The sequence below is a fragment of the Colletotrichum fructicola genome, assembly GCF_000319635.2.
Source record: "Colletotrichum fructicola Nara gc5 chromosome Unknown KSG_Nara_v1_contig11, whole genome shotgun sequence".
Taxonomy (NCBI): domain Eukaryota; kingdom Fungi; phylum Ascomycota; class Sordariomycetes; order Glomerellales; family Glomerellaceae; genus Colletotrichum; species Colletotrichum fructicola.
The window spans coordinates 2,580,006-2,601,007 of record NW_027094061.1 but is presented as its reverse complement, the minus strand read 5'-3'; the positions used below and the strand labels follow the sequence as shown (position 1 = coordinate 2,601,007).

Below are 21,002 nucleotides of genomic sequence, written 5' to 3'. Positions count from 1 at the left end.
CCCCTCTGAGAGTTTTGGGTTTGTTTGTTTGTTTGTTTGTTTGTTTGTTTGTTTGGGGTTTTTTTTTTTTTTTTTTTTTTTCCTTATCTTTCTCTTTGGGTCTTTGACCGGGTTTGGTGGATACGCGCGGTTGCTAAGGTTCGGATGGCACTACCGGTTGATTATAGCCCCGCAATTGAATGTCGTATGGACCCCCGATCCGCGACGGTTCCCGGTCATTGCGTAACTGGGCCAGTACGGCGAAGATGGTCTCTCGCTGGTCATATATTCAACGTTTCACAGAGCAAAGTAAAGGCTTCCGCGTGAGGTAGCTGTGGAGGAAAGAGCTGCAGCATCGTGGCGCCGTACGCCGACAATGACTTTCAACGTACTAGTTGCATCTTTGACGTTGATGGGGAGTAGTCTTTCGTTCCTGACGACGTTTGGCGCATTGATCTCCATCGGTCTCCAACGCACCCGGCGCCGGTCTTTGCGCCACATCCTCATTCTCAACCTCATGGTGGCCGGTAATGTGGTTCCCGTCAAGATTGTTCCGAGAGGACGAGAGGGCTAACGGCTTCCGAATGAAAAAGAATTCATTAACTCGGCCAACAACACCGTCTCGGGGATCATATACATCCGAGACAGAGGGTTGCGACGCGGAACAGCATGTGTCCTGAACAGCGTGATTGGTCAACTGTCGGTGCAAGCGTCCGATTTTTCCATCCTCGCCATCGCCATTGCGACACTTCTAGTAGTAAAACAAAAAACGTCCATGGCGGAGGGGACGTTCCTCGAGAGGGTCTCCATCTGCTTCTGCGTGTGGCTCGTCCCTATTGCTACCAGCGTCGCGGCGGCTGGGATCGGCGTCGTGGGGCCCGTCAGCGGGAACTGGTGCTGGATAACGTGGGACAGACCCGATCTTCGATTTGCCCTCACGTACGTTTGGCGTCTGTGGATCATGTTCGCCACCGTTTCCATCTACGCTTACGTCTGGTGGTACCTCGGCCGACGCCTTCGCCCCGCTGTGATGGCGTCGGTTTCCTTGGGCTGGACCGGAAGCTCGACGAGCACTGCCGCTCCGTTAACAGCACGCGAGACGACGGTGAGTCGATTGGACGTGGATTGGCCACGGCCGCAAGTCGCGGCGGCTATGTGTGGACGACACCCTCCACGGACCGCACAGCCGCTGGGATACGACCTTCCCCCGCTGGGATACAACCTTCCCCCGCTGGCGACGGACGCCACAGCGTTTCCTGTTACGAGGTGTTTGACAACAGACAGCAGTAGCAGAAGCATGCTATCGCCGTGCAATTCTCAACCATGGGGAGATGATTACCTGGCGGACTCCCGACCGAGCTCCAGCCGAAACGTCGGCGCGGGTGATAAAGTAATGCTGCCGAACCTCACTGCTGCGGCGACAGCTCATCATTCGATAAACGAGCAGTCCCGGAGATTGGAGCGGCGCATCAAGCGTATGATGCTTCTCAACTCGTATCCCATCTTGTACATCCTGCTCTGGATCCCCGCTCTTGTGAACAGAGTAATGGAAGCTTTTGGGGTTAAATCGCATGGTTTGCTACTAGCGGCTCTGCAGAGCTCGAGCCAATTCATCGGCTTCGCCAATGTGGTCACGTACTGCCTCCATGAAAGCCTGGAACATAGATCGAAGGAGAATGCTGTTCAATAGTCATTTAGAACATCATGAGCCAGCCTGCAGCTAGGGTCCATACATTTACATGGCTGAACGACCTAGAACCCGAACCTGTGCGTCAGATTATACCCGGACGCGTTCGCAAACGCGCCTTGTTACGCATAACACCCATCCAGCTTTTGTCCTCTATGCTGATAGACCTTCGGAATAGATTGTGTCTAAATGACTTGATGATATGGAGGTGTTTGGTTGATTAATAAGATAAACCGGACGGAAGATCATCAGGTAGCCTCTCTAATTGAAGATTCACTCTTAAGCTGATGATGATGCCGGGGACGGAGCGGAGCGGACTCTATGAAGCTCGTCAAGATTCCCCACTTGGGCAGGGGTAGTGAGAGAGAAGAGACGGGCGGCGCATATGCTTCTATTTTAGCCAATAGTTGTACACCTGTGGTTGGGTGTACCTCAATGCCAAGCAAGGATCCGACCCCTATATAGATGTTTACCTGTCTATCGGACAACCCGAGACGTGAGACAAAAGTGTTTCTATACCCACAGCGTCCTGTCTTGCCTTCGGTAATTATACGTTTCCTTCTTTCTTTCTTTTTTTTTTTTTTTTGGCTTTTTTTTTCCCCTTCTTTTCCCTCCCCTCCCCTTCTCGGACGAATTAGCCGGTGATGTCCGATCCATCAGAGTGACGCAGATCGTACCTAAATAGCTCTCAAACAGCCTCTCAGAAAATACAAGGCTGCGGCCAGGGGCTACTGCTGTCGTTGGGCGTTTGATATGTCGCTGCTGCGTGCGTGTACGGATACCGCCGTCGCTTTCGCCCATCCACGTCCGCTGCCCCGCGCAAAACCATTCCTGGGCTTGTATTGATAATTTGTTGGTCATTTCGGTAGTGGCCGACGTTTAATGCACTCCCCTGCATGATACGGCGGCCTAGCCGCTGGCGGTGCAGCCTTGTTCTGCGGTAGCTCGCGTCTGTCGAAGGATAGCAAATGCGTGGAAACCCTCGGTCTTTCCGTTCCGGGATCGATGAGGGCTAATGATCTTTGTATTGAAACCCAAGCAAGTATAAGTACGAGCAGCAGCTGTTCCCATTAGCCCAACCGAGACAGTCCGACTGCCCTTTTTACTAACCTACGTCTTACTACATCTTCCGTTGGAAAGCCCTCATGATGATCACTCCTAGCATTGTCACTGTCTTATGGGCTACTGCCCTTGTCGGGAGCGTCGCCTCCGTACCCTTGGAGCCTCGCCAAGGGGGCTGTTGTGCATCGACGTCGGGAGGGAAGTCGGCATCGACGTCGGGGGGGAATTCGGCATCGACGTCGCAAGCAGGTCGTATCACAATCGGCTACAGGACCGTTCATCCAGTAAGGGCTCTTTTTTTCTTTCTCTTTTTCTTCCTCCCTCCCCCCTCCCCCAACAGGAAGTTTGGCGCTAGTATGATACCGCAGACTTACGAAGAAATTAGGATCAAGCAAGGGCGTACAACAGGGAGCATAGACTTGTTTATAACCCTGGGTTAACACGTGGCGCCGCGCAAATCGGAAAGGGCGTTTACCTCACACCTGGGCCCGGGCAGTGGGTTGGGAACCCCGGTGATTGGTACGTACATGTCACACCACCACTAGACTACTTAATCTCAACCGCGATTCTGCATGCAGGCATTGTCACGTAACCGCCAATAAGAAGGCCGTTGAGAACGTTCTCAAAGCCTGGATTCCGGAAAACACCTGGTGGAATATCAATAAGCAGTATGAGTGGGCGGCTAAGCAAACCGTCAACAAGGTGAAGGTTGACGACGAGGCGTTCAATCGCGCCCTTCGAATGTCAAAGATTGACAAAACCGACGATCCCGGTGTCAAATTTGCAAAGGGGGCTAAGCAGTTGCTCATCCCGTCAGACCTCGTCAACGACAGGGACCTAGATATCCAGGTCGATTGCAAAAAGGAATGGAAGCGGCTCCCCGATAACGTGGTCGTCGACTACAGAAGCTGGAAGAAAAATGTTATCGGAAAACCACAGTAAGAGGAGTAGTATGGGGATCTGCGCTACCGCCTCAGGGCCTTCCTTCAGGCTCTCGGGCTCCGTCATTTTGTTGATCTCATGTTTTGTGTGTTTGGGCGCAAAATATTCATTGGTTCCATAGAACGTAGCTATAGAAGGAAAAGAGTTTGGTTTGATCATACAATTGTGAGACATTCGATCGAGTGAAAGGTGAAGAAATCACAGAATTAGAAGCTAGCTGAGATCGACATTGCTGTTGTAAGCTCCATGGCTCCTTCTGACCTGCCAGAGGCTAGCCAGGCCTTATGAAACGGGGAGGGCCTAAGGACCGTAAGTTATGATTATATTTCCCTTCTTCAAGGTAAGGTATTCAGCACATGGCATGAGCGGGTCGAGAACGTACATCTGTGGTATAGAGTGGAAGCTGTGGTGATGATCGACCCGTTATCATCATCACCCCTGGCCGTACGCTTCATAGCTATAGACCTATGGGGACTACCTGCGGTAGCTATTACGTCGCATAGTCTGTAGTGGAGGGCCTAAGGTAGTTACATCACAGGGCGGCTGATGACATGAAGTATCTATGATTGCTACGGATCCCTGGATAGTGCACCGACAGCACCGTAGCGGCCGACCCTGACACGTACACAAGCGACGGGAGACGGTCCTGGAATGAAATATACTGTTAGTCGCCATGCTGGGTCCAGTAGGCAAGCGTGGTGATAGCCTCAGGAGGGGTAGCCTGGAATACAACTAAACAAATAAGGGAGTAAGGTCTATGAAACAATTGGGTGTAATGATTTAGCATCACATGCTCCATAATTAGTTCCTCTACTGATACCTTCTTAAGGCCGGTTCGTCCATCTTTTTATATTCCTTCTCCGCTGTCGCGGGTTCTGATAGCTAGCTTCTGTGCTAATCCCATCCCTCATGGCTTTGCCCCTCCCCCGCTCCGGCTCCATGATACGCCACTAACGCTCTACGCTTATTCCATCCGCAAAATCAATACACTGTGAGTAATCGATTTGCCTTGTGGTTTCCTCCTGTTTCTTCTCTTTACAGAGGTCTTTGGCTTCTCTGTCTCTTTAATGGCCTAGATACCTCTGCTTGGCTTCAATGCAGGAGTACATCTTCGCCTGGTGTGCGCTGCTGGAAACGTTGAGGCCGGTCATCTGGAGGTGGTGGGCAACTGACACACCTTCTGAAGGGCTGACGCATCGTTCACAGCCCAACACCAATCTACAGCAGCATGGTTTCCATGACAAGAAGAAATCAACCTTTTCATTACCTTTATTCTTTTCCTTATCCTACTTCTTTTTCCACTTCTTTCATTTCTTCCTCCCCGCTCTGTTATTATCCTCAGTCTTTAACCACATCACACTCTGAATTCCAACCTTATGAGATTATATTCACGTTATTCACCTCTGAATCCGTCCATATGATTGAGGTATTATTAGACATCTCTCTTCTGTTGGCCGAAATACTTGATTACAGCGCGCCTGCGCTCACCAGACCACTGCCTCAATCCATGCGTCAAGGCATATATATTGCCCTTACCACACTAAAGACCATTTAATCACACGCTGGTAGCAATAGAGTCTTCAAATCACCTTGCCCTTAGATGAGACCGTCTGGGCAACAGCTGTTCTGCCCACCTAGGCATGCGCAGTCAACTGTGTACTCCCCTCCCATCCACCTTGCCGCCGAGATCTCCCGTTGAAGGCAACTACAGGCCCAATCTGTCCCCGCTGTCCTAGTAGTGGAAGCCTTGACCGTTACAGTAAGGGATAGGGTAGACGGTGCTGTTGCAAAGCCGTATGACGCCTTTGACGAAATCGAGATTGCCGAAGCTTTGGTCCGTGTAGGTGTCGGAAGTGAACGGCGTGCTGGTCGGGCGATGGCTGCAGCCGGTGAGCAGACGCCCGGTGACCCGGCGGACGAGCGGCTGTGACACGACGAGGCCATGCTGGCCTTCCGGGACGGTGAAGCTGAGAGTCTGACTATCGGAAGTCGTCCAACGCTGGGCGTAATTAACCGATAGAGACATGCTTAGGGCCACTTTTGCGAAGGCAACGTTAGCGGTCGAGCCAACAATAACTGAATTCCCAACGGAGTAGCCTTTAGCCACGGAGACGGTAGCAGTGCCTCCATGGGAGCTCAATATGGGCGAGATAGCGACATCCCAGTTAAGAAACTCCTCGTCAGACTCGACCTGGACCTCCGTGCTCCCTCTACAGTCACGACGGGTGAGGCCGCCCCCCTCAGTGACCCGCACGTTCATCTGGACGGTTTCGGGCGCAACACGCGCTAGTAGAGCGTCATACTCTGCTGTCTTGAGGATTCTGTGGGAACCGTCCTCGTTCACAGCGACGACGTCGTCGAAACTCAGAGGGTAAGGGGCTGGCTGGGAGACATCAACAGCTACAGCAACATTGAGTAGGTTGAATGTAGTGATGAGGAGCGACCGTCTCATCTTGTATGATATGTCAATAACAAACGCCCAGTCTGTTGATAGGTGGGCGGACGATGGGAAGTGATGGGAGCGAGAAGAAGTCAGCTAGTCGCGGGCTGGGTAAGAGAAACGAGCGTGAAGCGTAGGGCGCAGAGTAGTGAGGAGGCGAGATGTTCCTGGAGATGGACTAGACGACTGCGGCTGTTCATATACTTTTAGACGTTGTGCTTTTGGTATTGTTCAATCCGTTGACGTCTAGTTTGATAAAACCTGTTTAGCAATAGTATCGACTGTCTGCTGCAGTAAGGTACTGCGCAGACGATCTCATGCTGAGGCATATACGGCACCCAGGTCCAGACTAGCGGCAGCGGCGGGGCGACATAACGAAGCTTGCGAGCCAGACAGGGCCCTCGCTAGGGTTCGTACGGCTCGGCGACGACGAGTATCCTTGTTCCCGGCGAACGACCACTTTCCAGCAAAGGGAGCCTTTTGACAGGGAAGGTTCAAGATGATTTTGCTTTCCCTTTTCTTCGGATAGACGAAGCCTGACGCGCGGACAGTGGGAAACGACAGGCAGTACGCGCATGACTGCCATCACGGGCTGCTGGGCGTAACCTGGATTACTTTCGGGGCTGCCGAGGCGTTGCGAAGGACATGCCCAGTGGCTGCAAGAATCCTAATCGAGATTCTACTTAGTATAGTAAAATGGGACGGGGTTTCTGCAAAGGAATGTGCAGAAGTTCTGCTCGGTGACAGGGGCATTCCGTCCGAACACTAGTGTAAAATACCCTGTCCAAACGAATGCTGTTCATCAGCTGTGGGCCTCGGGGCCACGCTGCACATGACCTTCGACGCTATAGCCTCTCGTCGTCGTATCTATCACCTAGACGATGGGCAAGACGATGATAGATAGGTTTGCAATCAGATGGGTATATGCGCTTCGCATGTGAAGAAAGAAAGAAAAAAAAAAGAAAAAAGAGGGCTGTCTATTGTTCCACGTGGCTCCACAACAGCCATCTGCATCTAATGACGGCCGGGAGGGCGGAGTCCGCGAGACGAAAGACGGACATCAGAAGACGGAAATGAGCTTCGCTCTGTCCGGCGGCAACTCCAGCTACCAGGTAAAGAAGCGGACGTGCTCCTAGCAGCCCATAACTGGTACGTCTAGTGGGCGCGGTGGGCAAACACCATGAGCCACATGGAGCTGGATGCATGCCGCTTGGTGATTTAACACGCCGCTGAGCTAGCTACCAGGAGGGCTATCCCCTACCACCGGGCTGTGAATATAAAACCAGACGGGCCGCCTCGTGCCATCATGATCGAGGCTTCCGCTTGCCCTAATCGTACTCAAACTTATTGTTAAAGTGCCCCTCCACTTCTTCACTGCTGCTTTATGCAGCCTATCAGCCGGGCATAGCGTTTTTATCGTCCTACACAAACGGCCAGGTTCCACTTGTTGTTTCCCACGGTGCGACGGTAGTAGCGGAGCATCGAACCTTTCTGTGTGACGATGCAGCTGTGTTTCTTGCAGGCCGCCGCCGGCCTAGCCCTCCTTTCTGTCGCGTAAGTCCCAGGTATTCCTAGCTATTCCACCCGGGCTGTCTCGCCTAACGTCCCCAAAGTTCTGCCAACCTTCACGATAGCTGCGCGTGTCACAACAGCGGCTATCCCAACCTGCGTATCACCGCGAAGGCATGCGAGCTGTACGCCTCAAAGCAGCACCGGTGGGGAAAGGGCGACTTCGACGCCTCCTCTGGACAGGTATGATTATCTCTGGCGACCTGATCGGATAACAGCCCTAACGACTCAAATAGTGCGTGAAGTCTACCGGCAGCGACCAGATCGCAGGGAAAGAGTGGGAGGCTGCCTGCCGTGAGGCTGCTGATACCGGCTTCAAGTGCGCCGACGGGAAAGGGCTGTATTGCAAAGCGCCCCCGAATGAAGTTCGTGGGCGTTGCTGAGCGACTACTCGGGGGGCAGGCGACGGCATCTATCAGACTAATAGCACTTTTTTTTTTATTTTTCTTTTCCCTCTCTCCTCTTAGCGTTTTAGGGTCTACTTGACGCGGGAGCCTGTAGTTGTACTATGTAACTGCTGAAGGACGCTAATCCATTGACCTATTCCAAACATACGGCGATCGACTTACATGACTCGCTTAAAGGGGAATATCGATCACAACCAGTTTGCTACTACTCCGCATCCTCATCTACTGGCGTTATCCAGCAGGTGACGGGAGAGTACGGGTCACGGTCCTGTCTTTATACTATTTGGGAGAATAGGAACACGTAATTGACGACGAAGATGTGGTTTCTATGGGCACCGTCAATTTTCAGGGTCCTAGGACCAATATATACTCACGCCGACTCTTCGGTCAGAGTGGAAGGACAAGTTTGCAGACACAGAAAGCAACACCGCAGGGCGTCTCTGTCTATTGGGCATGCCCTCTCGCACTATTCGGGTGGGAACTGACTTATAAAAGCTGTCACTAACACTAATTGTTCCGCAGACTATTAGACCTCAGTAAAAGACCTCTCAACCTTGAATGTAACGTGAGGGGCCTCTAGTGTCCATTCCCCGCCGTCTGGATCTTATCAGAATCTTTGCCTGACTCCTTATTAGGAGAGTCCTCGCCCGGTTTCTTGCCAGACTACCAAAGTTCCATCTTCCGGTTCTGGCCTTCGACCAAGGCCGTTCCACCCGTCCGGTCAGAGAGATCAGGACTCGGGGCGACCGTTCATGCGCGTAACACCTCGTGCAGATTTACTTTAGAGAGGAGATGGAACGCAGGAGCCGATGGCTAGGGTCCCCGCCTGGTCCTTACACTCGTATATACGGCGGTTCCATGATGGAGATGATAGCTAGCAGTGTAATCAGCAGTTGACGGCAATGCCGAATGACCAAGGCTTCATGAGCGTAGACGGGCACCCCGAAGAAGGCTTGGCCGGGAACAGCAGGGGGGTGGCCGTGGTGGATTATGGTATATAATGTGTTAGCTCTATCGCTGATGATAACTCTCCTAATTGGCTTCTTCACTACTACTAAACTTGCTCTGAGATTGCCTGTTGTAATATTTTGACTTGGACGAGCCGACCTACACAGGTGGAGGTCAGATTTCCGTCTCACTCTCTCTCAGTCTCTCTCAGTCTCTCTCACTCTCTCACGGAGTACGTGACAAACAAACAAACCAATAAAAGATATACAGCTATCCAGCCAACAGAAAAGATGCAGTATTCCGTTTCTAACGTGTGGTCTGTTGCACTTTGGGGTGCGTTCGCTATCCACGCCGTCACGGCACAGAATGGGAAAGACCTCTTGCCGGGAGACAAGGACGTGTGGCAGGGTATGAAGGGCGTCGATGCCTGGCGCCTCCCCTCTGATACGGTCAAGACCGGAGGCAAAGACGGTTCAGGTCAGTAATAACTGCACGCCTCACTCGCTAGATCAGAGCCAGGAGCTTATGACTGACCAATAACCCAGTGACCCTCAAGGGCTCCAAAGATCGCGTGCGATGTGGTGTCGTCCCTTACGACAAAGACGGCAACGTTTGGATGATTCCGGCGAATGGCAACTTCGACCAGGTCGGCTACATCCTGCCTCGGGGCGGCTACGACTCACGCCATGATACCACGCTGGCTGATTGTGTGGTGCGAGAGGCGAAGGAGGAGGGCGGCCTCGTTATTGACGTCAAGTCTCTAGTCCCTCTTGGGCGCAGCAATCATGGGTCGGTGTACTGGTACAAAGGCAGCGTGACGAAGCATGTTAAGCCGACGGAGCCTCGGCCCCAGCCCCCGAAAGCGTTCAAGCTCAACGACGCGCGCAAGGAGATGCAGAAGCCGGCCGGCAACCCGAAGAAGAAGGCGGACATGCGGATGGCTCTCCATACCTCCGTCTCTGCGGACGACTCCAAGAATTATCGATCGACATTCAAGCCACTGGAGCGAGGTGGCCCGAGCAGACCGGCTGGCCCGAGCAGACCGGCTGGTGGCCAAGGCAGCCGCCAAACGAAGCCTACCCGGTGAAACCCAGAGCGAATCAATCAAAGGGCGCTCGCTCCATAAAAGGTAGTGATCGTAAAGGGGCGTCTAAAAGCATTGTTGGAATTGTCGAACCGACTCTTGAGGAATCTAGTGCGCCGCCTCAGTTTGAAAGTCAGATATGTGTTTCCGTGTGGCGCGAGAAAATGTGGCTGGTCATGGTGGAATAGAACCCGACGTAGAGCATTGTTTTCTTTTGTACGCCATTTGCATAGCTCGCAATTGCTTATGGTATTTGGGAAGGAATTGGATAAGGCAATATATTATTGGATAACAACAAGGATCACCAGGAGCAAAACAAGCGGCCATTGGTCAGTATGACCAGCGTAGTGATAGCTTTGATTACCCTCACTTCGTCTCTGTCTCTCATCTCTCGTCTTTTACCCGTCCTCTGTCTCTCTTGTCTCCTGATTTCGTTCCGGCTCCCAAGCCATCCACGACCTCTGAAAGGTGTTAACATAAAGCCTGAGGTATGCTGTGAAGCCGACTAATATCTCCTAGCCAAATGCATGAATCACACGTTTTGCGTCACTCATCATATAGGCGCGTTGGGTTTCACGATATGCGTTGGTTGGGGAAAAGAGATCGTGATATGTGGGGTTGGTTGTTGTGGCTCAACTTCGGTGTCTGTGAAAAAGCTGGAATCGAGCCCCTTCCGGCCGGCGCGGAGACGACTGCTGGGGTAACGGCGGTGTCAAGTCTCCGATCGAGGCTCCAGCCACGGGGTTCCCGAGGGCAACGGATGAGATTGCACTAGGCCCGCCCGACTTACCGACCCTCCGCACCCGCCCCCCCCCCTAACAACCCACCTCCGCATTAATTAGATTTTTGTTCCTTCCATCTGTTGCCTCTGCCGAGTGGGACCCTTTAGATTCTGCGACACTATATTTAGCGCATACCAGGTCTCCGGCTTCAACGAAGGTAGAACGTTGCGATGCTGGTGCTAGTTGACGTCCAAGCTCGTCACCTCGTAATTAGCTTACCTTTGGCCTAATCGGATATAAGTACTCCCTTGCGCCCTGACTTCGGGGTTCCCGACACGCAGGGTCTAGCAAACCGTTGACTATACACTCATTGTCTGTGGCTCCGATATCCTTCCCCGAGAGTTCGGTGCCGCCGTCTGGGAGTCCTCCGCCTAGCCTGCAGGAACATGTCAATTTCCTCGCAGGGCAACGTAGACCAGGCTTGCGGCTTGTTGCGGCTTTCACTCTTTCAATCCGTCTGAACCACCCGAAACCACCTTACACGGCTCGGAGAAGCCCTCGCAGCGGATCCTTCTCAGTATTGAGGTAAGGCAGGATGTTGTCAGTTCTGTCGCCTGTTGGGGGATTTATCAGGAGGCCATCTTATCATTAGGATCTCGCATAGGGGCCTTGTCCGGCTATAAGTATTATTCGATCACCGCTTTCTGCTGCTGAAGTCCACCGGCCTCACGGCGTATTGCTCCTCACAAACATCGACTGTTTACCTCTGACCACAATAAGTACTGGGAACCGGGGCATCTGTCAACCCTAACAATCCTTTCACCTCCCCCCCCGACTGATCAAAGCTTCGATGTGGTCTGCCATGTCCCACGGCTGGACGGCCAGCTTCTCGGGCCTGCTTGTGCTGTTCACCATAGTTACAAGCGTCCTGGCTCAGGACCTTGGCATTAAGCTCGACAAAGGCGCCTATGAGAACGCCCAGCGCGTTATCTACTCGTCTAAACTCACGTTCACAGCAGACACTGCTACGCTCTTCACAGACGACCAACTCTACGGGCTTGCCAGTCTGGCCCACACGCAAATGCAGTCCAAGTTCCGGGCCGACGGTATCGATCAAAACCTTCAGCCCAGCATGATGGCAGCTATGGCTCTCGGGAAGGACATCTACCTATCCTCCAGTTTAAAGGGTGGCTGGTTCGTGTATAACAAGTTCGCCGATTCCCGTTCCAAACCGGAGGTCCGACTTGCTCTTGAGCGATGCCAGGCACAGCTACAAGCTTCTAAGAAAGTCCCCGTCAATAAGGAGCACCAGACCCGAGCGAGCTGTGCGGAAGTCTTCACAGTTCACCAGGTAAGTCCATCCTACTGCAGGTTAGCCACACCATGTCGAATGGTGGGTCTGCCGCTAGATGCTTACTATTACTAACACGCCGTTTCAGTATAACTTGGATGATGAGGTGTCGCAGGAGGCGCGGAGACGGCCCCCAGCCACGCGCATTGTGGCCTTTGGAAAAGCAGGCATAAGTGGCTCCCTAGGACGTGAGTATTACACCCGTCTCACATTCTGTGGTGGGCAGTGCAGTCGATATGGTGCTGATGAGATTGTGACATAGCACAAAATGCCTGCGGTGGTGGTGAATCTGTCAATGATAAGGGTCTGCTCACTTGGGGATGCAAGCAGTTCATGGCGAACGAAGGCATTACCGTGGCGCGGAAGCCGGCGAGAAATGCTAACTTGGGCCTTCCGAGGCCATTCCCCACATTCACGAAGAAGCAGATCAGCATAATCCCCGCTACCCGTCCGCGCCCTGCCCAAGGCAGCAGGCCAACTAGAGTGGGGCAGCCATCCCGGCCGACCCGACCTAGACAACCACCTACTCGGCCACACTAGCAGTCCCGTACGGATGGACCTATCGACCAAGTATGATGTTAGACTAGAGGAGGCTGTAACGGGCTCAGTGTACTACCGCCTGTAGACGATACGAGGAAGCGAGCCGTGTGGACATAGAGGTCACGGCATCAGTCGTGGTGGTGTATAGGTTAGAATATTTTCCGGCTCTTAGCCTGCACCGGTAGTCCGCTGTGAGACAGGATTAGGCATATACTAAACCTCTTGAAAAAGTGCGATAGCTGGTCTGGTTTATATAGGCAGACCGAGACTGTAACACACATTGATTCAGATAACGGAGTATCAGATAATACGAGGAAAATGAGCGAGCGGCGCAGGAATACCTACCCCCTCTTTCTGTGAGCTAGATGATGGTGTGGGAATTAAAACAGACCTAAAGGCAGCAAAGCATGCGGCTGTATCGGAGCTGGCTACCAGGAAATCGACAAGCACGCAATGGGTCGCAGAATAAAGACTGCTGCGAATAGTGTGTAGGCAAGTGACCGCTTCACCAAAGATGCTGGCGCGGCCAATGAGCAAGCCATGACAGGCGAAGAGGACGGCAAGCAGCTACTCCTGTCGGTAGCGCAGCAAAAACAAGGTCCTTATATATGGCTATCGGGATTGTATATAATACGTGGAAGAAATGCGGAAACGCAGGACAGGAAGACGACAGCGTAGAGATTATCACAAAGTTAATTACAAGGGACCTTCGCACGATGAAGAACGAGATAGGGACGGGCAATGGGCACATGGAGCTTCGTCCAAGAATAAAGATTCCAGGGAGATCAACGCAGCCCTTCCAAGAAGACACATACGTAAACTATGATACGGATTATCTCAGAAAGGAGCTATAGTCCTAGCGCAGCTACACATACCGGAAAGGGAAGGCTGAATTGGGACTTACACCAGAGTAGAGTATCTGCTTCATCGGAGTGTACCTAGGGACAAGCGGGAGAAACGGTGCGTTTTCTCTTTTTATTGCTAGACAGCACGGCAGTCCCGATTGATTCGCCAAAGGGAAACACGGAGACGGGACTCTAATTACATTCTCTGAGGAAAAAGGGGGCCTCCAACCCGAAGGACTAGTTGCCTTGTGTAGGCATTGTTAATTAAAACAAAAACCAGAGAATGAAGGGGGAAAGGAGAGGGAGAAAAAAAAAGAAAAAGAAAAAGAAAACTGGAAAAAAGAAAAAGGAGTGAAAAAAACACACGAAGGAGCTGGAAGCGTATATCAGCCCGCACTGAAACGGCGGTAAACAACTTATATCCATACACCAACTAACGACGAAAGCTTAGAGGAAGGACCTCGACATGGTCTGCTACTAGCCCTATAAGCAACAGCAACGCTGAGACGCTGCGAGGTAGGTAGTGATATATATATAGACACGGAGACAACACTAACAATAAGGCCTTTCAAGGGGCAGAACACAAAGATGTGAAAAGGATAGTGGAGACTATATCGATACTGGTCTGAGTCCTGAATGTCTTGGTCGGGACGCAGCTAACTAGGCGCGTATCTATATATGTGCGTGGAAAGATTCCTTCCATCTCATCCAGGATCCTTCAAGGTTCTCTTAACGTCTCGCGCTGCAGAAGCAACAGAAAATCCAGATGTGCGCTAGCTGGACGTCATTGCTCTTGCAACAAAGATTGCTCTGAATTACTCCTTACGCTTCACAACGCTCGGCGCTAGTGTATTGGAAATATAGTGATATGTAGCTTGGCGCTGCGAGCTAAAGCGGGCGGATGCAGCTTCTATAATGCTAGCAGGGCTGTATAAAAACCCACCAATTAACCTACACTAGCTCTCCTCTCCTTCTTAGCCCCATGGTCTGTCCCATATCTTTAATGCCTGAGACACGTCCCTGTTAGCGGCCCTATAAATGCTTCCCCCTCACTGGAGATTTACAGACGAAAGTAGCAGTTGAAGTATTTTGGGAGAGATTACATGATTCTATTGGCGAGTGAGAGGCGGGCACTAAAAGGGACATGTCTCAGTTATGGAGAAGATAGCCTGTCTTGTTCAGAGCGCATCGTACGACCCTCCTTAGTAGTCCTGCAGACGCGAGGGAGCCCCCCTCTTCTTATACATTTGTGGTGGCTTGCAGCGATAGCGAACACGCCCCGAGGTAGGCTATCCACGCTCTTGGGTTGATCAGCATGAATACCGATTCTGCTAGTAGTAGTATTCTATCCAGAATCCTGCTTATAACCGCTACGATATCTGAGGGCACTGCCTTTCTCTGCCTCTCTGCATTCTACTCCGTGGGCACTAGACTCCCTCATCTGTCTTGTCCTGCAGAGAGAGTTACCACCTGACTTTCTATCTTCCACGCCAACGGTTCCTACACCGCAATGACGGCGATGTGTCACCGTTGACCGAAAAGGCCTTGACCTTACCGCTCGTGGGCAGGCAGATAAACCTCCTGGTTACTACTACTGGTAGACTCACAAGATCCACTATAAGACACATATTTCACAACCATCTCAGAGCGATTGGGTTAGCGGTGGCCCATCCTAGCACAGTGTCCGCACGCCAGAGGGCTTGCGTACTGATCCGCCTTGGGTTTTGGGAGCCGCTGGCATGTAGATATCACTGCTGGGGGCGTGATCGCCACCAATTACATCATATCGGGGTACCGGGCCCTCTGCCGACATAGAATAGGCCTTCGGAAGCTAGTCAATCGCATGTCTGACCCTGACCACGAACACGAAAACAATTAGTTCATGGATCTCTGCATCGGTTCGCCGGTGGAGCCTGCGTTGGAACCATCCGCTTGCTGCCTGCTGGGGTCCGGCGCTCTAGCTATCGCATCAGCGTTGTTGTCCGGGTCATCTAAGTTATCCGGTATTTGACAGGAGGGTTTCGCATCCTCCTTAATACCCGGTCGTCGTCGCCTACTCCGTTGCGTTTCCGACGATAGTGATAAACGTCGAATCCAGCCATTGGAGAGTCTATTATGTCGCGCGACAAGATGGGTCGCGCTGATGCCACGTAGCAGTTGCGGAGAAGTATCGTCCGCAAAAGGAAACATCCATCTCCAAAGTTATTGCAACTGTTGTCTCTAGATCTGGCATCAGTGTTGGTCTGGGGGGATGACGCGACCTTGCCTTCTCTTGGAACCTCGCGTGAAGAACAAGGTCTCTATAGGGGGGTTGTTTAGCTAGCTGAATTGATGCAGGTTGATATGTAAGACTACGCTACATACCCTATTTAATTGCACGTCTATATGTACGTATATACATACATACGTATATACATACATACGTATGAGTCTTAACAGTCTGCTGGCAGGCTCGGGCGTGGTTCTACGACGACAGGCAATGGCGTGAACAGGACGAGAAAGGGTCTCCGCAGCGACCAGGTCTCTGCCAATGATCGTTTAGGCTATGGTAGACACGTTGGGCAGGAGTCTGCGCTAACCGAAAGACTACTTGAAGGGTATCTTCTTCCAGTCTGAAACCAGTCCAAAATTGCTTTACAACCCTTTACAGCACTCACTATTACGACCAACCCAAATCTATCAGTTCATCACGCCGACTAGGCAGCCCACTCTTCTCTTTTTTCTTCTATCCCCCTTTTGCTATTTTTTCTTTTTTGTTTCTGTGTTTTTTCCGTCTTGGGTTCCTTGAACGGGCTGATGAGTAAAACTCTCGTCCTATCTTCAATCGCTTCATTCATCGCGATGATCGTTATAGTTACGTTCTGTGTCAATGTCGGAACCATGAGACATGTATGGAAGCTACGCCCTCCGGTGCCGATGCAGCCTGATAGTCTCTTCAGAATAGGCCTTAAACCAGTTAGACATCATACAGACCGGGCCTAAGGCAGAACTGACATAACATAAAGCCAAGGTTAGATAGAAGCGAGCTCAGTGCGCAAGGCGCAAGTCTATATTCACAGAAACGTAGAAGAATGCCTGGCCGTCTATGTGTACGGCCAGAGACTACGGGGAGCGAAGGCATAGTAGTTGTTTTAGAAACGGCGCGGCGGCGATAGTCTCTTGCGGATCAGTTAGGGCACTATGGACAGTGTGTGTGTTGATTGAGCTACAAACCACAGCTCTGTTAGTGCCTCTAGTCGTCTCACGGTTGTGGGTAGGAGAGCACCCGACTAATTTAGTACCTACGGTGCCCTGGCGCCATAAGGGCGTCCGCTTACAATCGATAACCCCGGATTTCGCGGGTCGATGATTCAAAGACGCTTCGAGCCACCAACCCGTACCCGTCGGCACTTTAACCACCTCGTTCCATCTAAGACGTCTGCTCCTATGGGTTGATTTGGCGGAGGAGGTGATTCCTTGTTTGGTGGCGGCCGCTGGACATACATACTAGGGGACGAGAAGTTACACAGCTTTTGCGATCGTCTAGACTGCGATTTCAACGCTGTGGGATGCTTCCTCCACAAGGAAGGTCCATGTCAAGGACGAGCTCACAGCCGCGATTTCGAGGCATACGGGCCTGCCCTGGATAGCATCTACCTTCGGGCGTTGACCTGAACTGACTCAAGCCGCGACGCTCACCACCCCCCTTATCATGTGAGATAGTGAGGCGGGCTCCAGATCGGATATAAATATACTACCTAGCCGCTGGCCCGGCTGCTTCCGCCGGAGGCCATGCCATGAGCTCCTGGAGGCGCGTCGCTAAGGTGATAGAGGTTGACGACCTTATGGGGACTCCTCTTCCTCTGCGGCCCGCCGGGCGTGGGGGACTGATATGGCTCTGGGCATGTACTGGACAAACTTCCGGCGACGTGCGTAGCCTCTGGCCCAGTTGGTCGGCTTATATCCGCTGGCTGGGACTTCTGTCACGCAGGCGTTGTTCATCAACGCAAGGGCATCGGTGCAGTCGGTGACACGAATGCCGAACATTTGGACAATGAGCCTGTTTGTGACCGTGGGATATCCGTGGCACGCCCCTTGTAAATGCCTTGCAGCCTCGGCTAGGACATGTTGTCTGAAGCGAATGCCGTGTTCGTCGCACCTATCACGCGTCAATATTCCCGTCAGACCTGGTTCCGCCATATCAGCCGCCGGCTCGTAGGGAACGTACCTGATGATGTAGAAGAGTCCGTTAAATTTTATGATTACGCTCTTGGCCCCAGAGGCATTATGGCGTCGAACCTCGTCGATAGTGGTCGTTCGAGCCTCGGCCTTTTGAGCGGTGGTGAGTCGCGGGCGCTTCGGCCCGAGATTCGCGGCTGAAGGCTGTCTGCGCCTCGTCGCACTCCGCCCACACTGCCCAGCCAACCCTTCTGGCGCTTTTGGTGTACTGCCAACAAGGCCGGTTGATCCCTTCTCGTGGCCTCGGCACGCGAAACCGTGTCTGTCACGGTAAGGACTCTGATAGGCCCGCTGAGCCTGCTGCGATGGCAATAAGACGACGGGACCAGATACGCCTTCGTTGGACGCTCTCAATGTGACAGCAGATGTCCCTAACGGACCATGCGGGGGACGCTGAGCGCCGTCCTCAGCAGGGTTTGGACATACAACGGCCAGCGGTCTGATGGTCAGCCCTCTAACCGCGGGAGGAAGCGAGTGTGTCTTGGGCGCGATGACATCGTCGGATGCGACATCATCGGATGCAATATCGTCAGATGCGACATGGTCAGGCCCTCCCCTCAGCTGAAGGTCGCTCGCCCGACCTGTTGCTTGGACGGATGTTTCGCGTTCCGGCGTGCCTTCGCCCGACCCAAAGCCCACTATCGGCATGATCTTGCTTGATAACGGGAACCGGCGATGATGGTGTAAGAACACCTCCCTCTCCTGGCAATCGACAGCTTCTAATGACCGGTCGCGATCCAGTTGGATCTGTTCGAGGCGTCCCTGCCAGATCTCGCGTTGATAACGGCATAATAGTTCGACGACATCTGAGGGCAACACCTGACGGCTGATGAATTGGGCCTGGTTTGCCAGGTCGATTCGAACGCTCTGCTGCGCGCGATCGCAGGCGGCCCTAATACGTTCTCTTGCCTCCTTGAACTGCAGCCTGTTGCTGTCCAAGGTGGCGAACCAAGTGTTCCGCTCCTGCTCCAGTGACTCGCGTTCGTTCTGCTCCCGAGATCCGGGATCAATACGGCCGTGTGTTAGCATGCCGGCGGTCCCGCGGTTGACGTCGAACATTGGTAGCGGGTTATCTATCTTTAAGGTGAGGTAGCAGTGGCTGAACGTGAGCTGTGTGTCGGTCTGGGCAATAGGCTGATTCCCATCCAGCAAACCGCGGATGCCCAGCCCGGTCTCCCTACACCCGACCCTCGCTTCCCCTTAGCGACGGGGCAATGCGCACATAAGAGATGGTCCAGGCCAGACGGTCTCGGCGGTTGAGCTGCCGCGTTCGAAGTCGGCGATAGCGAGGAGCCTCCCGACTCAGCGGCCCTGCTTAGATATGTCAGATACAATCGAGATAACCTCAATCACAGGATCAGACCACCATATACCTTTCGGCTAACAGAGAAGCACAGCTGGGGAAATAAGGCCCCGGAAGGGAGAGCTGGCCCTCGAGAGGATAGGGGGAGCCCAGTCTAAACGAGCTTCCTAACAGACACCGTAGTTGAGGTAGGAGTGGATACGGAGGTAATAACGACAGAATAGTCCGCTTTGCTCCTGTGCGTGTCTGCTGCTGCTGCTGCTGCTGCTGATGATGATGATGATGATGGAAACTGACGGCGATGTCCTCTGCTAAATCGGATTGCTAAAGGCCCGCCGCGCGCCTTATGTCGCGCGAAGCTTTTTCCAGCGTGTGAAGTGTGGTGATGCTGGACCCCCTGCCTCATGGGGCCCCTCCCCTGCCGGCGGTCCATGCCGGCGGTCCCTGCCAAGCGACATGGGGACTAGCCTCCACTGTACGGATACATGAAGAGCTATACATAGTATGTGGACTGGTAAGTAGTTAAGCTAGCTGGGTCGGCGGCTGGTAGCACCCATAGCTCCATGAGACCCATTCTCCTGTATAATTACCTGCGGCTAACTGAACCTGCGACCCCATACAAGAGATGAGCTCGTGGCGGCGTCCAGCGAGCATTTACCCGAAAGACTGAGATGGTTCGACGATGCAGGAAACCTGCGGCGCGAGCGAGATATCAAGGGGTCCTTGGCAGCACCAAGTCCCATTCCTCTATCCTGCTGGCCATCACGCCTGCCGTCAAACCTGATGCGACCCATTAACTTTATCCGTAGACCAGCCCTCACTGCCCGAAGGACCTATCTTTGCCCACCCGGGAGCCCTCTGAATGGCCCCGCGCATGGATGCAATTTTTTCTGGGCCTCTGGCGCCCGACACCCTGGAATCCATTGTTCTTCGGGTCAGCGTGCATAGAGTATAGGCACGGGTAGTGAGTATTGGCATTGAGAGTCGGGGGCTGGTGCCGTAGCTGCCCGCACACAGGCCGCGGCCGCGGCGTAGCCGTACGGATCCCCGGCAACCCTGTCCGTTCGATCCGTCCTGGATACTCAAGGTCGTGTGCGTATTATCTAGCTGTCAACGCCCCAAGCGTCCGAGCCGGACCTACAGCCCGGAGCGAACGGGATATCCATCCACAGGTTAGCCTCTAGGCGGGCTAGTCGCATTGCAACCTGGGCAAGGATTGCCCGAGCTTGGACAGGGCCGCCTGGGGATTCGTACCCGGCACACTGCCCCACAAATGTTTCAGACGGGCGCCTGTTGATTTTCTCGGCCTATACGATCCTTGTCGATCGTGAGGCCGTCGTTGACAACAGTTCGGACCTTGCCGCTGCGGGCGCCCTGATCTGACCACTGTACGTACCTTAATACGATCACCACACAACGAAAGCTGCTGTAGAGTAGAAGGTCGGACAAGGCTTGGCGTATTGACGTCGAATATATGGTTACATATACTTATATGAATATATATAAATATATGTATTTATATATGCTTATACATATGTATGTATGAAGGCGAGGCGGCTAAGAAAACGTCGTACGGTTCCCCTCCTCCGACCTCATCCCTCAAAACAACCTCAGCGAACGTACCTTCTCAGAGCCCAAATGATCACATCCCCGAACCTCTGACCATTAACCATAACTTACCCCGAAGCCTAATCTTCAACTAACCCCCACCAGTCCGAAAACGTATATCTTCTTACCCAAAACCACTCTGAATTAATCCGCGTATTTATGCGACATTTCTTCGAATTTTGCGCCCGGTTTAAAGACATTCTTCTTCGGTCGGCGTGCAACGGGCGCGCCGTGGGTGGAATCGGCCGCCCGTGTGGGGCACCTAGCATGGGCCTGGTACCGTGGCTAGCCTACGCA

General features: G+C 52.8%; 7 protein-coding genes across 7 annotated transcripts; 5 read left to right on the top strand and 2 right to left on the bottom strand.

Moving 5' to 3' along the window:
• Positions 1–355: 355 nt before the first annotated feature.
• Positions 356–1,669, top strand: CGGC5_v017235 (uncharacterized protein; the record flags this gene model as incomplete). The annotated part of the gene is made up of 2 exons (XM_066153848.1): positions 356–506; positions 573–1,669. 2 exons carry the CDS (start codon positions 356–358, stop codon positions 1,667–1,669), a joined length of 1,248 nt encoding a protein of 415 aa, XP_066007064.1.
• Positions 1,670–2,814: 1,145 nt separating this feature from the next.
• Positions 2,815–3,670, top strand: CGGC5_v017234 (uncharacterized protein; the record flags this gene model as incomplete). The annotated part of the gene is made up of 3 exons (XM_066153847.1): positions 2,815–3,012; positions 3,114–3,247; positions 3,307–3,670. The coding sequence occupies 3 exons, from the start codon at positions 2,815–2,817 to the stop codon at positions 3,668–3,670; spliced, it is 696 nt and encodes a 231-aa protein (XP_066006798.1).
• Positions 3,671–5,402: 1,732 nt separating this feature from the next.
• Positions 5,403–6,122, bottom strand: CGGC5_v017233 (uncharacterized protein; the record flags this gene model as incomplete). The annotated part of the gene is made up of 1 exon (XM_066153846.1): positions 5,403–6,122. The coding sequence occupies one exon, from the start codon at positions 6,120–6,122 to the stop codon at positions 5,403–5,405; it is 720 nt and encodes a 239-aa protein (XP_066007066.1).
• Positions 6,123–7,611: 1,489 nt separating this feature from the next.
• Positions 7,612–8,062, top strand: CGGC5_v017232 (uncharacterized protein; the record flags this gene model as incomplete). Its single annotated transcript, XM_066153845.1, has 3 exons — positions 7,612–7,664; positions 7,724–7,862; positions 7,916–8,062. The coding sequence occupies 3 exons, from the start codon at positions 7,612–7,614 to the stop codon at positions 8,060–8,062; spliced, it is 339 nt and encodes a 112-aa protein (XP_066007065.1).
• A 926-nt stretch (positions 8,063–8,988) lies between these two features.
• CGGC5_v017231 (uncharacterized protein) lies at positions 8,989–10,121 on the top strand (the record flags this gene model as incomplete). Its single annotated transcript, XM_066153844.1, has 4 exons — positions 8,989–9,079; positions 9,246–9,266; positions 9,320–9,511; positions 9,580–10,121. 4 exons carry the CDS (start codon positions 8,989–8,991, stop codon positions 10,119–10,121), a joined length of 846 nt encoding a protein of 281 aa, XP_066006970.1.
• A 1,581-nt stretch (positions 10,122–11,702) lies between these two features.
• CGGC5_v017230 (uncharacterized protein) lies at positions 11,703–12,731 on the top strand (the record flags this gene model as incomplete). The annotated part of the gene is made up of 3 exons (XM_066153843.1): positions 11,703–12,191; positions 12,280–12,379; positions 12,454–12,731. 3 exons carry the CDS (start codon positions 11,703–11,705, stop codon positions 12,729–12,731), a joined length of 867 nt encoding a protein of 288 aa, XP_066006955.1.
• Positions 12,732–17,398: 4,667 nt separating this feature from the next.
• On the bottom strand, positions 17,399–18,853 carry CGGC5_v017229 (uncharacterized protein; the record flags this gene model as incomplete). The annotated part of the gene is made up of 2 exons (XM_066153842.1): positions 17,399–17,714; positions 17,784–18,853. 2 exons carry the CDS (start codon positions 18,851–18,853, stop codon positions 17,399–17,401), a joined length of 1,386 nt encoding a protein of 461 aa, XP_066007022.1.
• Between the last annotated feature and the right edge of the window lie 2,149 nt (positions 18,854–21,002).